The sequence below is a fragment of the Colossoma macropomum genome, unplaced genomic scaffold, assembly GCF_904425465.1.
Source record: "Colossoma macropomum unplaced genomic scaffold, Colossoma_macropomum, whole genome shotgun sequence".
In the NCBI taxonomy this organism is placed as follows: Eukaryota; Metazoa; Chordata; class Actinopteri; order Characiformes; family Serrasalmidae; genus Colossoma; species Colossoma macropomum.
The window spans coordinates 50,473,854-50,490,236 of NW_023494789.1; the positions used below are offsets into that span (position 1 = coordinate 50,473,854).

Consider the following 16,383-nt stretch of genomic DNA (forward strand, 5'->3'; position numbering starts at 1 on the left):
TATAAACATGGAACAGGCAGTTCAGAGTTCAGAAACAATCTTCAAGTAAAAGGATGTGCAGTCAAGTTGTGAAATACATGGGGTCCTGGGGGTCCAGGACCTCCTAATTAGCCTCTTGGTCCCCCTGAATGTCTCAAAACCAAAATTCTTGGGGTTCCTTGAAAGTAAAGCTATTATGATGTAATGCTGTCCGTTAGGGAAAATAGACACTCAAATACAGATTCAAGGAACAGTCCTGCTTCAACCACGAACAGGGGACCTTAAGGGGACCTGAATGTCTAATATTCTCAGCCAACTAGAGCTGCAGCACTGCTCTGCCTCAGGGTGGCGCTGTAGCAGACTGGTTCACCCAGTTGGTCCTTCATAGCCTAGAAACTGTAACTCTGCCCGGATTCCTCTGAAACACTTTACAATGAGCTGCAGCAGATCTGTAAATCTGAAAACTCGCCCAGTTTCCCAAGAGTTTGGAGTGAAGAGTGACTGTTCCTCATTTCTCACACTGAGGACAGAAGAGGAGACGAGGAAGATCTCAGTTCGTGAGAAGAGCCAGAACCGCACTAGAACAGAGACTCTACAGAAGAGGAGAGAGGAAGATCTCAGTTACTGTGAGGAAGAGCGCAGAACCGCACTAGAACAGAGACTCTACAGAAGAGGAGACGAGGAAGATCTCAGTTACTGTGAGGAAGAGCGCAGAACCGCACTAGAACAGAGACTCTACAGAAGAGGAGACGAGGAAGATCTCAGTTACTGTGAGGAAGAGCGCAGAACCGCACTAGAACAGAGACTCTACAGAAGAGGAGACGAGGAAGATCTCAGTTACTGTGAGGAAGAGCGCAGAACCGCACTAGAACAGAGACTTTACAGAAGAGGAGACGAGGAAGATCTCAGTTACTGTGAGGAAGAGCGCAGAACCACACTAGAACAGAGACTCTACAGAAGAGCAACTGATAAAACAAACACTTTATTTCCACTTAAGCATCAGCGCCACTATGGCAAGTGAGTTAGCAGCCAGACAACATGGGACCCCCGAATACCAGGGGGTGCTTCACACACTGGATGTAAGTGTAATGTATAATCTTCACAGAAGAACACTGACCAATAGAATGAGATGCTCTGGAGCTGCACATGAGCCTAAGTTCACCAAATATACCCCTTTAGCCCAATGCCAAGCGTGGGCTAGAGGGGTATAAAGCCCCCCAGCACTGGGCTGTGGAGCAGTGGAACTGTGTTCTCTGGAGTGATGGAGCTCCATCCAGTACCTTTGGGATGATTATTGATCCAGAACTGACCATCCAACATCAGTACCTGACCTCACTAATGCTCAATGAAATCCTCACAGCAATGTTCCAACATCTAGAAGCCATTCCAGAAGAGTAGAGGCTGTTACTGCAGCAAAGGCCCCATTAAGACCCTTCATTTCAGAAGAAGCGCTGGAGGACTCAGTCCTTCCATAAAACAAACATTTTGTTGCCATCAGCGCCGCTATGGTGAGCGAGTTAGCAGCCAGACAATGCTGGAGTACCCAGTCAGCATGGGACCCCCTATATACCAGGGGGTTTTTCACACACAGTGGGAGATACAGATACCACCAAGCACTGAAGTCCTGAGGTGCACACAGTGGTGCTTGGAAGTTTGTGAACCCTTTAGAATTTTCTATATTTCTGCATAAATTTGACCTAAAACTTCATCTGATTTTCACACAACTCTTAATAGTAGATAAAGAGAACCAAATTAAACAAACGAGACAAAAATACTAGACTTGGTCATTTATTTATAGGGGGGAATGTTCCAATATTTCATATCTGTGAGTGGCAAAAGTTTGCTTTCAGTATCTGGTGTGAACCACTTGTGCAGCAACAACTGCACCTAAACATTTCCGGTAACTGTTGATTAGTCCTGCATGTCCGCTGGGTGGAGTTTTGGCCCATTTCTCCATACAAAACAGCTTGAATTCTGTTATGTTGGTGGGTTTCCTCCCATGAACTGCTGCTTCAGGTCCTTCCACAACATTTCTATAGGGTTAAGGTCAGAACTTTGACTTGGCCATTCCAAAACATTAGCTTTACTATTCTTTAACCATTCTTCGTAGAATGACTTGTGTCATTCTGCCAAATGTGTTGTCTATGGTTCTACATAGAACTGTTTTGCGAATGGTTCTAAATAGGACCCAAAATGGTTCTTGTTCTGGTGTCAGTCTCGTAACACAGCAATCTGAAACCAAATGTTTCAAAACTAAATGTGAGCTGAATTGTTCCTCAGCTCAGTGTGTTTAATTCCAATCTATTAAACAGTACATCAGTAAAAAAGAGTCCTGCCTGCAGCTCAAACTCCCAGCATGATAAATTTGCAAAAAAAAAGAAAACTAAAATATCTCCAGTATATTAATATCATAACTCACATACATGCTGCCGACTACAAAGAGGTCACCCCCCTCTTCACTGTGTCCAATTATAGTGCAGACGCAGCCCACTCATTTTTTATTCCTGTAGCTACCTCTCCTCTCTTACCTCCATTCATCTCGCATGCCGCTCGCCCGCACTGAAACATTGCAAGGGCAATTATTAATGTGATGTCCTGGTTTCACTTGTGAACCAATCTTATGTATGCAGTTCTGAACTGCGCCTGGTTTGGTCAGGATGTGGTCACCTTTCTTAAGAACGGCATTCAGAATTGCCTTTAATTATTCATATAACCCTTCACTGCATGGCGTTGCCATATGGCAACAATGAGTTTTTGAAATTTGGTGGCCTGGCTACAATAAAAAAGCCAATTGTTTTGCTTTTCACTGGAAAACTGAAGGTTTTCAGAGTAAAATGGTATGTTTTTGCGTGATCACATGCTGCCTTGTTGTCTTTATTCGTGCACACATCACATGGCGAGGCTAAGCCTCTGAAGCTCACTCAATATAGGTATCCATATTTATACATAATTCAATATTTATACAGCTACTTCATTAAAATAATACAATTAGTAACAATTTCTTTGGCATAAATAAAACCAGTTCTGATTTTAGGGCTTTTATGTAAAACTATCAAACATAATTGTTGCCATATGGCAACAGCGTGCGACAACGGGCCTAGAAAGAATACAATAGGAGTAAACGTCTACACTACAGAAGACACTGCTTATTTATTTGTTTAAATTCCAAGTTGATGATTTTATCAGTATAACAATTTTCATATTCCTGTCTGTATTCTGAAAACATTTATTCATATTTGGCTCAATGTAATTACAGAAGCACTATCGTATGATGTTGCCATATGGCAACAAATTGCAAAGTACCCCCTTAAAAATGTTTTCCAAAAAATGTAAATATTTCTATCAATTAATATAATAAGAAAAGTCACTTTTTTCATGTGCATTTCGTAATTCATGCAGTAAATTAAAGAGTTAAGTACTTCTGAAGGAATTTACGCCTCAGTGTTGTTCGCATGTTTTCCTCCTGGGCTCAGGAATTGTGTTGAATTGTGGTGGAATGAATAAATATACCCAGTGAGTTGTTGACTCTGCTGGAGGGCTTCGTTCTCCGCATGAACAGGCCCTCCACTGTGATTTAACAGATGGACACTCCTCTGAAGACTAGCGCGTGCTGGCGATGCCTGTATCCGGGGCTTTTGAAGGGCTTTTAAGAGATTAATCTCTTGATTTTCTATACTCCTTTGGGCAACATAGTGCCGTATCCCAGAGAGGATGTCTTTCTGAAGAAGTGTAGCTTGTATATTGAGAAGTATTGTATGTAACTCATGTATCTGTGGGGCTTTTGTCAGCCTGTTTGTGTTCATGATGATGGAAAAACAAATTTCCCTACTTTTATTGAATAAAAGAGCTCGATGTGATATATAATCACTGTTAAAATGTAAAAATGTATTCAGTATTCAGAACTTACAGAACTTATATGAAAACTAAGCTGAAAAACAGCCAGTTTGAAGCTTCTGTTTTTGTGATGACATAAAAAAAGCAACCCACTTTACATACCTCTGCCTATTCAGGCTACAGCAGTGTAGCCCCGCCCACTGACACTGAAGTTATAAGGAGTGTTTCTGCCTGTTTAATTCTGAAGGATAAAGGGAGGTTGGAAAATAGTCACTGCATAACACACAAATAAAATACAAGACACTAGTTTTAGGCTGGAGTTCCCCTTTCTGGTCAGGGACGAGTCATGGCCTCAGGATGCCCGACATCTTAGATGATAGATAATAGATAGATAAATAGAACTTTATTGATCCCTATGGAAATGATGTATCCCGAGGGAAATTACGTCATAGATGGTTCCTAGCTGACGATGTTTACACCCCCCCCCCACTCATACTCTAAGATGGTAATGCAAAATAATAATTAAAAATGGGTCTGAAAAATATATTTTTTAAAAAGATGTGTTTGTGTATGTGTGCTCTGAACAGCAGTGGGAAAACTGTAACATAAACAAACAAAACAAGTAACTGTCAGGGTGCAATAGCCTATTATTTTCTGCATGTTTGTATTTCTGCTTTATTTCTTTAATTTACATTTTTTTATAAAAGGCTGTTCACACTCACAGGCCCTTGGACACTGGCCGCACGGGCCTGGTCAGTATTCCATCCCTGTTTCTGGTAAAATATCTGGTATAATCAGTTCCTCACAATCCAAAACAAACAAACAAACAAACAAACAAGTAACTCAGATTGAGTATGTACAGTGCTAGAAGCAGGAGCTAACTAGAACATCTGACCTGTATTGCTGTAGTCCTTTTTACGCTCTGGTCTGGTCAAGCAAAGCTGGATTTTTTTACTTTAGGCTGACCACAGAGCTCTGCACAGCCGTCCATCAGCTTTAGAATGGATCAATGGGCCTCCAGCGCTTCCATTCATCAAAGAGTTAATAGGTAATTAAGGAAAGCTGGAGTAATGAAGTGCTACATGATGGCATGATCGATAGACCAGGCTAACCAGAAAATTGACATCTCAGTTTGGGATCAATAGTGACCCCGGGCAATCTGCAGCGGCCCGCGTTTAGGTCTGTTAGGCGGAATTCAAAGCTTCCTTTCACGAGTCGGGTGATTTGCACTGCGATTGCAACTGCGAGACGTAGAAATGTAGAATGATATTCCAGCCTGTGATTTCAGGCCTGCCGCTCGCCGTGTTCCCCCCAGAGAGGATGGAGAGTTTGTCCGAAGGCTCAGAAGACTGAGGTGGTTCATCAGTCTTCCTGTGGCAGCCTGGCGTTTCATCATCCTGAGTGAAAATAAATCAGCGAAGCTCCACCGTCAATAAGGGCCAGTCGTATATTGTAAGGCATGGCTGAGATGAGAGAGCAGCGGAGAGCGTGTTAGATATGCAGCTTCGCTCTCCACCTCAACCAGGCCAGATTTATGACCGTCAGTTTGATTAATGAAATGAATCCAGGCTCAGCTAATAAACGCAAATATTTATATCTGGTGCTGAGGAATGTAGCTAATGAGCACCATCGATCTAACCCTCTAATTATCTGTCTGTCTGTCTATCTATCTATCAATCAATAAATCAAGCAATTAATCAATCAGTCTATCTATCTATCTATCTATCTATCTATCTATCTATCAGTCAGACTGTCTATCAATCAATAAATTAACCAATTAATCAATCAATCAGTATATCTATCTATCTATCTATCTATCTATCTATCTATCTATCTATCTATCTGTCTATCTATCAGTCAGACTGTCTATCAATCAATAAATTAACCAATTAATCAATCAATCAATCAGTATATCTATCTATCTATCTATCTATCTATCTATCTATCTATCTATCTATCAGTCTGACTGTCTATCAATCAAAAAATCAATCAGTCAATCAATCAATCAGTATGTCTATCTATCTGTCTATCTATCTATCTATCTATCTATCTATCTATCAGTCTGATTGTCTATCAATCAATAAATCAACCAATTAATCAATCAGTCTATCTATCTATCTATCTATCTATCTATCTATCTATCTATCTATCTATCTATCTATCTATCTATCTATCTATCTATCATCATCTTCAGTAGGTACATGATATTAAAACACAGCCAGGTGTCATGTGGGGTCTGACACCATCAGCGGCTGTAATGTGGCCTCTGCAGTGCTGTAACAGTGAAGCAGTGTGTGCACCTTGTCTAACGAGGCCTGTTGGTGTCTGTGTGAGGACAGCAGCCCTACTCTGTTTACAGATTTGGTAACATGACAAAAATTGCAAGAGGGAGAGAGCAGCATCTGTAGACTCGCGCCGGCCTCGTCTCCCATAGCAACCCTGCCATCCTGGCTGCCTTTTCTCCAGAAACACTGCGTTCCTGCGGCAGAAGGACTTTTGCCGTGACAGGGTGGCTGTTGGATTGCAGAGCGCACCTGAAATGCAGCGCGGAGCAACAAAGCAGGCTGTATTTTTAGGAGGAGGCTAACTAGGTCAGGATCGAGGTGTGAAATGGCTACGCTCCAGTTTTACAGCAACAGTCCAACAGTGCGAATGTGAGAGAGATGCGCCACAAGAAACATGAAGAGGGTGGCTAAGATGGTGAGAGAGATTGTATATACATGATTATATCACACTCTTCATATGCACTGTATGTCCAAAAGCACCCAGACAGCCCTTCTAGTGAGGGAATTCAGCTGCTTTAAAGGGTCTATTTAATGGAAAAATGAATTATACTTCCTTTTTAAAAATAAACGGTTTGGCGTACTGACATTTTAAAGTTTTAAAACATTCACTTTCCAGTCCAGATGGTGGAGGTTTTTTCAGTCTCACTCCTGCAGAAAACCAGAAACATTTGTCCCGCCCCCGCCCTGCAACCGAAAGGTTATGGCGTTCCCCCGCCCGTGCAGTACCATCAAGGTGATCCAGTATCTGAGAGTCTATTCACAAATACATTATTCTCTGCTGAAATAACACGACAGTCGTGGTCATCAGGCTCACTGTGAAGTAACTTCACCAAACACCATTTATTCCCAGTGAACACAAAGCAGGAATTAAACCATACAGCAGTTATTTTTGGTGTTTTGCTGGGCAGCTGTGGACGTCAGACTGAAGGCTCCACTGTCTCTGTAAGCTATAAGAATTTGTGTGTTGTTCATGTGATCGGCTGCTTCACAACTTAGAATTTCTTCATTCATTTTAACTGTTTTACTGTTATGAATTTATATTGATTACATAAAGAAAAACATGTATCTCCACTTTTGTCCATTTTTATTTTTCTACAAAATTCAAGCATGGCAGCTGTCCTTTATATTGTGTAAAAATTTTATGATGAACGAACCAATAGAAATGCTCCAAAAAAGCATGGAAAAAATCTCTTTACATTTACTTACATTAAAAGTAAAGAACGTTTTTACTTCTCCTGTAAACTTAAAATTTTGGAGATACTTGTTTTTCTTTGGACAGCGACGATATAAGATTTAGTGATTGTTCTACTTCACTTAGACCATTGATTAATTTGCGGGATTTCTCTTCATGTGTGCTTCATCCCGCTCCCACCTGCAGTAGGCTGGTTTCCCGCCCGCCCCCACGCGCAACACTTAGTCCCACATCGCAACATATTGTGGCAGGTCCTAGGGGAATCCGCAGAAATGCAGACCTCTACCATATAGCTTACGTATGGAAGACAAGCTGCACAACCTGTTTTAAATTCATTCGTTTTGTGATGGCTTTAAAGCCAGTGCATTTATATATATTCACCTATTTAGCCAATAGGAGTTTAGCCCCACTCATTCATGCTGAAGTTATAAGGAGTGCTTTTTGAATGAGTTACAACACAGGGCAGCCAATCAGAACAGAGTTCATTTACATATATCAGTCTTAAAGTTACAGTTTAATTCTAAGGGACAAAGAGAGGCTGAAAAATGGACATGACTGTTTTTGGTACATAAAACACACAAACTCTGAAGCAGCCGCTCAGGAGCCTAAGGTCACTATGCCCAATGCCAAGCATGGGCTAGAGGGATATAAAGCCGCCCTGGGCTGGAACTGTGTTCTCTGGAGTGATGGAGCTCCATCCAATACTTTTGGAATGATTATTGATCCAGAACTGACCATCCAACATCAGTACTTGACCTCACTAATGCTCTTGTGAATGCTGAATGCAATCAAATCCTCACCCGCAATGTTCTAACATATAGTGTAAAGCCTTCCCAGAAGAGTAGAGGCTGTTACTGCAGCAAAGGGGGACAAACTCCTTATTAAGACCCTTCATTTCAAAGGAAACACTGCTGTCTATAGACTTGTATTGACATGTTATTCTGCATCAATGATTTTAAACAGTGAAGTGGAGATTCTGCCACTTGATTTACTGAACAGAAGGATCTTCACTGCCAGTTCTCCTTAAACTTAATGTGAAAGATGCCCTTTACTGCTTTAATTAATTAATCAGTCCAACGTTTCCCACATATTAATCCCTTCTTTATGTGACTTTTTATTCTGATAAAGAAAAAAAGCAGAGACCTGTTAGTGTTTTTTCTGGCAGGCTTCTCTTTTCTTTCTGATGTTTTTATCTTATCTCAGCTTTTTTCTTTGGCTCTGCTGGAGATGCTGGAGGGCTAATCAGCCTTTCACCCCCAAAATACCACCGCTGATGTTGATAACACACGCTAAATGCTTTAGATGCACATATTTAGCCCTATTTTGTGTCACGTTTTTTAACAGCCAGCATTAACATTACACCTACAACCAAATTTGATAATTTTACACAGCAATTTTAGTCAAAGACAGCTATTAAGCTCTTTTAGTACTGTCCAAATAGCATAACAGTAAACATCTGATGCTGTATCATCATTAAAAACAGGCTTATGAATATCTCATGTTTGTTTGGCACTTTATGCACAAAACAAACTGATCTTTAAAATGTTTATTTCCACCACAAATGGATAAATACTGGGCCAGGCTTCTAGCCATCTTTGTAAAAAGGCTCTCAGTTAAGGCATCTGAGGCTGGCAGCGTAGAGAGACTCATACAACTTAGAGATTATGTGCTTTAAAGCAACTCTTTTTACCTTACAGTCTTCATTTACCCTCAATATCTGCTATGTGTCTCTCAGTATACACAGTATACTCCTTGTTTCTACGCTCATTGTCCATTTTATCAGCTCCACTTACTATATAGGTGCACTTTGTAGTTCTACAGTTACAGACTGTAGTCCATCTGTTTCTCTGATACTTTGTTAGCCCCCTTTTACCCTGTTCTTCAGTGGTCAGGACCCCCATGGACCCTCACAGAGCAGGTACTATTTGGGTGGTGGATCATTCTTAGCACTGCAGTAACACTGACGTGATGGTGGTGTGTTAGTGTGTGTTGTGCTGGTACGAGTGGATCAGACACAGCAGTGCTGCTGGAGTGTTTAAACACTGTGTCCACTCACTGTCCACTCTATTAGACACTCCTACCTTGTCAGTCCACCTTGTAGATGTAAAGTCAGAGACGATAGCTCATCTGCTGCTGCACAGTTTGTGTTGGTCATCCTCTAGTCCTTCATCAGTGGTCACAGGACGCTGCCCACAGGACGCTGTTGGCTGGATGTTTTTGGTTGGTGGACTATTCTCAGTCCAGCAGTGACACTGAGGTGTTTAAAAACTCCAGCAGCACTGCTGTGTCTGATCCACTCAGACCAGCGCAACACACACTAACACACCACCACCACGTCAGTGTTACTGCAGTGCTGAGAATGATCCACCACCCAAATAGTACCTGCTCTGTGAGGGTCCATGGGGGTCCTGACCACTGAAGAACAGGGTAAAAGGGGGCTAACAAAGTATCAGAGAAACAGATGGACTACAGTCTGTAACTGTAGAACTACAAAGTGCACCTATATAGTAAGTGGAGCTGATAAAATGGACAATGAGCGTAGAAACAAGGAGGTGGTCAGAATGTTATGCCTGATCAGTGTTTAGTTGCCGAAGCTTAAGCCTTTTCCCTGTTTTTCCGACCTGGAGAAAGTTATTCATGCATTCATCTCCTCTAGAATTGACTACTGTAATTCTTTGTATATTGGGATTAACCTGTCTCTATCGCAGCACTTACAGTCCAACATGCAGCAGCTAGGCTACTGACAGGTACCAAGAAAAGAGACCATATTACTCCAGTCCTCGCTTCACTTCATTGGCTACCTGTCCAGGTCAGGATACAGTGCAAAGTGATTTTATTTGTTTAAATTAAAGCACTTAATGGTCAGGCCCCCTCGTATGTTGCCGGTATGCTCACTCCCTCTACCGCACAGCAAGCTTTGAGATCATCCTTGCAGAACTTGCTGGCTGTTCCTATATGGGCTCGTTTGAAGCTTAAGGGTGATCGTGCATTTGCAGTCTGTGCTCCGAGACTATGGAACATTCTACCTCCCACTATTTACCAAAGCAAATCTGCGTTTTTAAATATATTTATACAGACTCGCATTGGAATAGTGAGAGGCTGGGGTTATTATACACGTTTAAGTCTGTGTTTTATGTCTTTTTTTTGCTCATCATTTTATCCATTTTTATTTAGTTTTTACTCTTTTACCACTTTTATTCATTTTTTTTCCTCTTATTTTATGTAACTCTTCTTTTTTATATTTTATTTTCCGACTTGTTTTGTTGCTTATGTGTGTGCTGATTCAATGTACAATGCTTTATAAATAAAACCTACTTACTTGCACAATCACATTGTGATTTTTAATTCAGTGAAGATACATATACACTGTATTCATGTAGAAAACGACAAATAGGCCCTCATACAAAAAAAAAAAATGTATCACCAGATTTTATAAATAATATACTGAACTGGAAGACTAACACCAACCTGCTAACCCTAAATCTACTTCTAAATACAAAACGAGAACTATTTTAAACCATAAAAAACTAAACACAGACGCACAGTTGTCTGTGACTGTAATTACAGGTGAGAAAACAAATACCACAGAATAAAAACAGGCTCCATTTGTATTTGGCACATAATATCAAAGCACCTGCCACTGCGGCAGGGGGCACTGACTTTTGGAAGCATGCTGGCCAGTTTTACGTAATAAAAGACCAAATACGCTCTGTTTCGTCATGGATTAAGGTCAGGCTACAGATGGAAGAGGACAAACCACAGCAAAGAGTGACACGTCTTATTATAATATCATATATCATTCAATAAATCATACCAAAAAATACACCAACTGTCACGAATGCGGGTTTGTTTTTGGATCAGAAAATGGAGTTTAGCACTGACTGCCTCTTTAAGACTCTGTAATCTCAATTCATTCATTCAGTTATTCATTGTTGTCTCAGATGGAGAAAATTGATTTGCATATATATGACTGCACGCTTTTAGGAAACATTTAAAAACGTCTCTTTTTATGTTAGGGTTTGATTAAAACTACACGTCTCTTGGTATTTATCTTTTTGATCTGATGTGAGTAATTTTCTTAAACTTGTACTCATAATTTCACACACACACACATACACATATATCTTGTATCTCCAAAATAATATTTTTACAGGAGAAGGAAGAAACATACTGTACTTTTAATGTAAGTCAATGGAACAAGTCATTTTGGGCCATTTTTTGGGTCCATTCATCATGAAATTCACAGACAATACATAAGACAATGAGTATTTTCAAATGATGTCAAAAAATGATATATATATATAATCAAACTAAATATATATATAGTCAGCTGTCAGTGGTATTATAACAAAGTGGAAGCGATTGGGAACGACAGCAAATCAGCCATGAAATGGTCGGCCACGTAATATGACAGAGCAGGGTCAGCGGATGCTGAGGTGCATAGAGCGCAGAGGTCACCAACTTTCTGCAGAGTCAATCGCTACAGACCTCCAAACTTCATGAGGGCTTCAGATCAGCTCAAGAACAGCGTAGAATGGGTTTCCATGGCTGACCAGCTGCATCCAAGCCTTACATCACCAAGCGCGATGCAAAACGTCGAATGCAGTGGTGTAAAGCGCCGCCACTGGACTCTAGAGCAGTGGAGACGTGTTCTCTGGAGTGACCAATCACGCTTCTCCGTCTGGCAATCCGATGGACGAGTCTGGGTTTGGTGGTTACCAGGAGAACAGTACTTGTCTGACTGCATTGTGCCGAGTGTAAAGTTTGGTAGTGGGGTTGTTTTTCAGGAGTTGGGCTCAGCCCCTTAGTTCCAGTGAAAGGAGCTCTTAATGCTTCAGCAGACCAAGAGATTTTGGACAATTTCATGCTCCCAACTTTGTGGGAACAGTTTGGGGACGGCCCCTTCCTGTTCCAACATGACTGCGCACCAGTGCACAAAGCAAGGTCCATAAAGACATGGATGAGCGAGTTTGGTGTGGAAGAACTTGACTGGCCTGCACAGAGTCCTGACCTCAACCTGATGGAACACCTTTGGGATGAATTAGAGCGGAGACTGCGAGCCAGGCCTTCTCGTCCAACATCAGTGTCTGACCTCACAAATGTGCTTCTGGAAAAATGGTCAAAAATTCCCATAAACACTCCTAAACCTTGTGGAAAGCCTTCCCAGAAGAGTTGAAGCTGTTAGAGCTGCAAAGGGTGGGCCGACATCATAGTCATAAGGGAGGCAAAACATGCCAGCATAAAATGATGTGAAAAATAAAAAGGAGATATAAAAAGGAAAATAAGCAATACAAGTAAAAAGATATAAAAATATGGACAGGATTTGCTGTTCAGAAAGCTCTCTCAGAAATCTCCATGAGTTCCTGAATATCTGTACAGAACATCAACAGAATTCTGTCTTAAACATGCAAAAGAACCAGGTGTTATGAAATGTTATAGACGCTGTAATGACAAATAATGTTTTTCCTTCTGCAAATGTGGCTCTGGACCCATAAACACATTAACTAAATGGCTTCAGTGATAACAGCCCTGCTTATTTCTCTCTCTCTCTCTCTCTCTCTCTGTCTGTGTCTCGCTCAGATGCGGAGGGACGCAGGTTGAAGGGCATCCAGAGGAGCACAGAGACAGGTCTGGCCGTGGAGATGCCCAGCCGCACTGTCCGGCAGGCCAGCCACGAGTCCATAGAGGACAGCATGAACAGCTACGGGTCAGAGGGCAAGTGAGTATTACAGCACACCATATGGGGCGTTTCAGTCTCCCCTTCCTCCACTAGTTTATTGTTTGGTCACAAACTTTTCAGTGTGAGCGTAAGATCGTTGCATAAGCCAGTTTAGGCCTCATAGCTGCTGGACTTCGTCTGGCGTGTCACATCAAAAGCTGCTCGTCGCACCAGGTTTTGAAGGTTATGCAACGCTACACGCTCCAAATCCACAGCGGGGTCGGCCAGAGCTGATCGCCTCACCGTCCTGACACTCTATCTGTCTGTGGATGGGACTGTTCTGGCTGTGGCGCTGTGATCTAGATACCAACAGTAGAACCTCTGCTTTGTTCCAGATCACACTGAAATGCAATATTGGAGAAGATTTATCTCATAAAAGATTTTGAGTGAATCAGCTTTATAATAATAATAATAATAATAATAATAATGACAACATTATTATCATAGCAACATTCTCGAAATATTATGACTTTATTCTTGAAATATTATGACTTTATTCTTGAAATACATACCTTAAGTAACTTAAAGTGCTTTATAATTAAATAGCAAAGTAATAATAGCAGAAGTGCACAAGCTAAAAATGGTAATAACATAAAATAAAAGAATCAAATAAAAACAAATTTTACAATAAAATAAAATATACAATATGATTAAAAGATCACATGAATTGCATTATAACATTTAAACAAAAGCTCAATTCTTAATATATTTTTGTCATTTATTGCTAATTCAATATAAGGGAAAAACTAGGATACAGTCAAGAATAGTAGGAACAGAATATCTCACAATCATAATAAAATGACTCACATCATAAAACCGGCTACGACCCCAAACTCATGTAAAGGCGATTTCAGTTGTATAATCAGAGTCATTCAGAGTGGTTTGGTGTGAAAGTGGTTCAGATGTCTTTACAGTGGTGGTGATAGGAACCAGGGGTCGCCATGACTACAACACAAATATAGACATTTTATTTACTATCCAGAACCACCAGAGAACCTACACGAGTCTTCTGAGTTTATATGGAATGATGATGATGGAAAATAGTGGAGAATCTGAAATAATATGATTCTGGGGACTAATTTGTTTCACAGCATCCTGCATGTATTCCTCCACTATGTCTCAGACATCAGGCAGTGCATTATATCATTTTGTGTTATAACTTCTAACTCCTAAATTTCAACTTGGGAAAAGAATACTTACATCTATTTTCAATTTTGCATTTTTTATATATGTTTTCATATACATATACATATTTTTTATATATGTAATCTCTATATTTATATTTGATATAAGTGTTTTTTAAAGATATTTCTTTCTTTCAACGCTGGACAGTTTAGATTTATCATGACTTTATTTTGTAAAAAAAACAAAAAAAAATCTTAAAAAATGTCTTTTCAAATGTGTTTTCATGTCTCTACCAAAACAAAGAGTTTTCGTGTGTAGGTGGAGCCTTATTTTAGCCACGCCCCCACAGTTTAGAGCAGGAATTGAGGCTGCATCCCTGTCCCTCATGGCCACATGGTGTCCCAAAGTCTGAAAATCAGTGTGGAACATTAAGAATCATCATATTTTCTGCAGTTCAGCACTTTTTAGTGTTTTAATGTAAAATATGATGATTTTCTGTGTGAACAGCTGTTCAAAGCTGTGTTTGCTGGTCATGTTCTGGCTGAGTTTTTGAGCTCAACTACTGAAACAGTCACTACATTTGATACAGTTTGGTAGAGTTATGATTGTTTCGGTCGAAACAAAATGGAACGTTCAATCATTAGTTTTAATTAAATAACATAATGAAGGTTTAGAGTCACTCAGAGCAAAAGGATTTTAGTCTAAAGTCCAACAGTGTTGAAGTTTTATAGTAGACTTTCTTTCATGTATGTTTTTTTTGTATTTAGTTTTTAGTATTCTGACAAAATCTAGCGACATCTTTGTTTAGTAGAGGTTCTAACACGCTCTAAGGTCAATTTTTGACAATGCCATTCATTGTTCCCACAGAAGAAAACAACTTAGACCCCGAGTTCCCTAAATAAGCATGACGGCTACTACAGAATGACGCACGGCGTCCGAGATCTGTGCCGTTGTGAGAATTCTTATGCATGTAAAGACTGGCGTGGCCGAGGATTTCAAAGATAAACATGTCGCTCTGTGTCAAACAGATGGCCCAGAATTTCACCACCCTATTTCAAAGATTAAACATAGCTGAAAGCGCTTCCCATCTTAATTTAATGCGGTTAATATTTCACGAACACATATGTTTAACACACAAAACACTCCAACAGCCACTCTAGGTTTATTTACACAGCGCATTTCATACACAAATGCAATTCAGTGTGCTTTAAATAAATCAAAACAAAGGACATCAAAAGGAAAAGTAAAGACGAAGTGTGGAAAACAATAAAAGACTATGAGACAGTAGCTTAAAAAAGAAGTACAAAGTACCTAAAATTGAAATTAAAATGTAAAAAAGCAATTAAAGAATTGCTTATTAATTATTAAATGTTATTAACTCTACAGCACATCCATTATATGGACATATCCACATGGACAATTTAATGCACAGGCTTGTTTGGGCTGTTTTATTGTTTGTTTATTTACCTTTCACCCATCCACACACACACACACTAATCATACGTCATTCGTATCTCTGACTGCTGATTGGCCAGATTCAGATCAGCTCTGATACTGATTGGTATCTGTAGCGTTCTTCAGATTAATGAAAAATATGTTACTTATGGCTTTATGTGTAGAACCTTTTTGAAAGAGGTACTATAAAGCACCAAAAAGTGTTCTTCTATTGTAAATATATCAAGCTTGTAACAATATAGAACCCTTTTCAAAAAATTCATCTATAGCACATTCGCCGTCAATCTGAAGAACAGTTTAACCATGCAGAGAACCATTTAAGCATGCAAGGTTCTAAACAGAACTCTTGCCTGTACTAAAGAACCCTTGAAGAACCATTTTTAAGAGTGTCTGTAATACAGTTGTGGTAGAAACTGCAAACTGCATATCGCTGCTGTCGGAGCAAAACCTCGTATGTCCAAAACGTTACAGGAGAAAGAAAAAACATACTTTACTTTTAATGTAAGTCAATGGAACCAGAAGTTTTTCCAAGTAATTTTGAGCTGTTTCTTTTGGTCCATTCATCATGAAATTTACACACAATGTCGAACGCAAAGGGTATTTTTAAATTATGTCAAAAACTGAAAAACAGCAAAAATGGAGATATGAGGTTCCGACAGCAGCGACAAGAATGTCTTCCACTGGAATACAGACTCGTAAAGCAGACCTGGTAAGTTTTGAGAACCGTGATAGGAAGGGGCCGTTTGAGTGGCATGTAGAACATCCAATCACAGACTGTTTAGCGTGACTCACTC

The 16,383-nt window shown here is 40.1% G+C and overlaps 1 protein-coding gene across 1 annotated transcript in view; it reads left to right on the forward strand.

Annotated features, from left to right (window-relative positions):
- The window catches only part of rims4 (regulating synaptic membrane exocytosis 4), a 55,649-nt gene that overhangs the window by 19,093 nt on the left and 20,173 nt on the right, over positions 1–16,383 (forward strand). Inside the window, exon 2 of the mRNA XM_036571581.1 lies at positions 12,871–13,009. Within this exon, the coding sequence (XP_036427474.1) occupies positions 12,871–13,009 (139 nt within the window). The remainder of the gene's footprint in view (positions 1–12,870; positions 13,010–16,383) is intronic.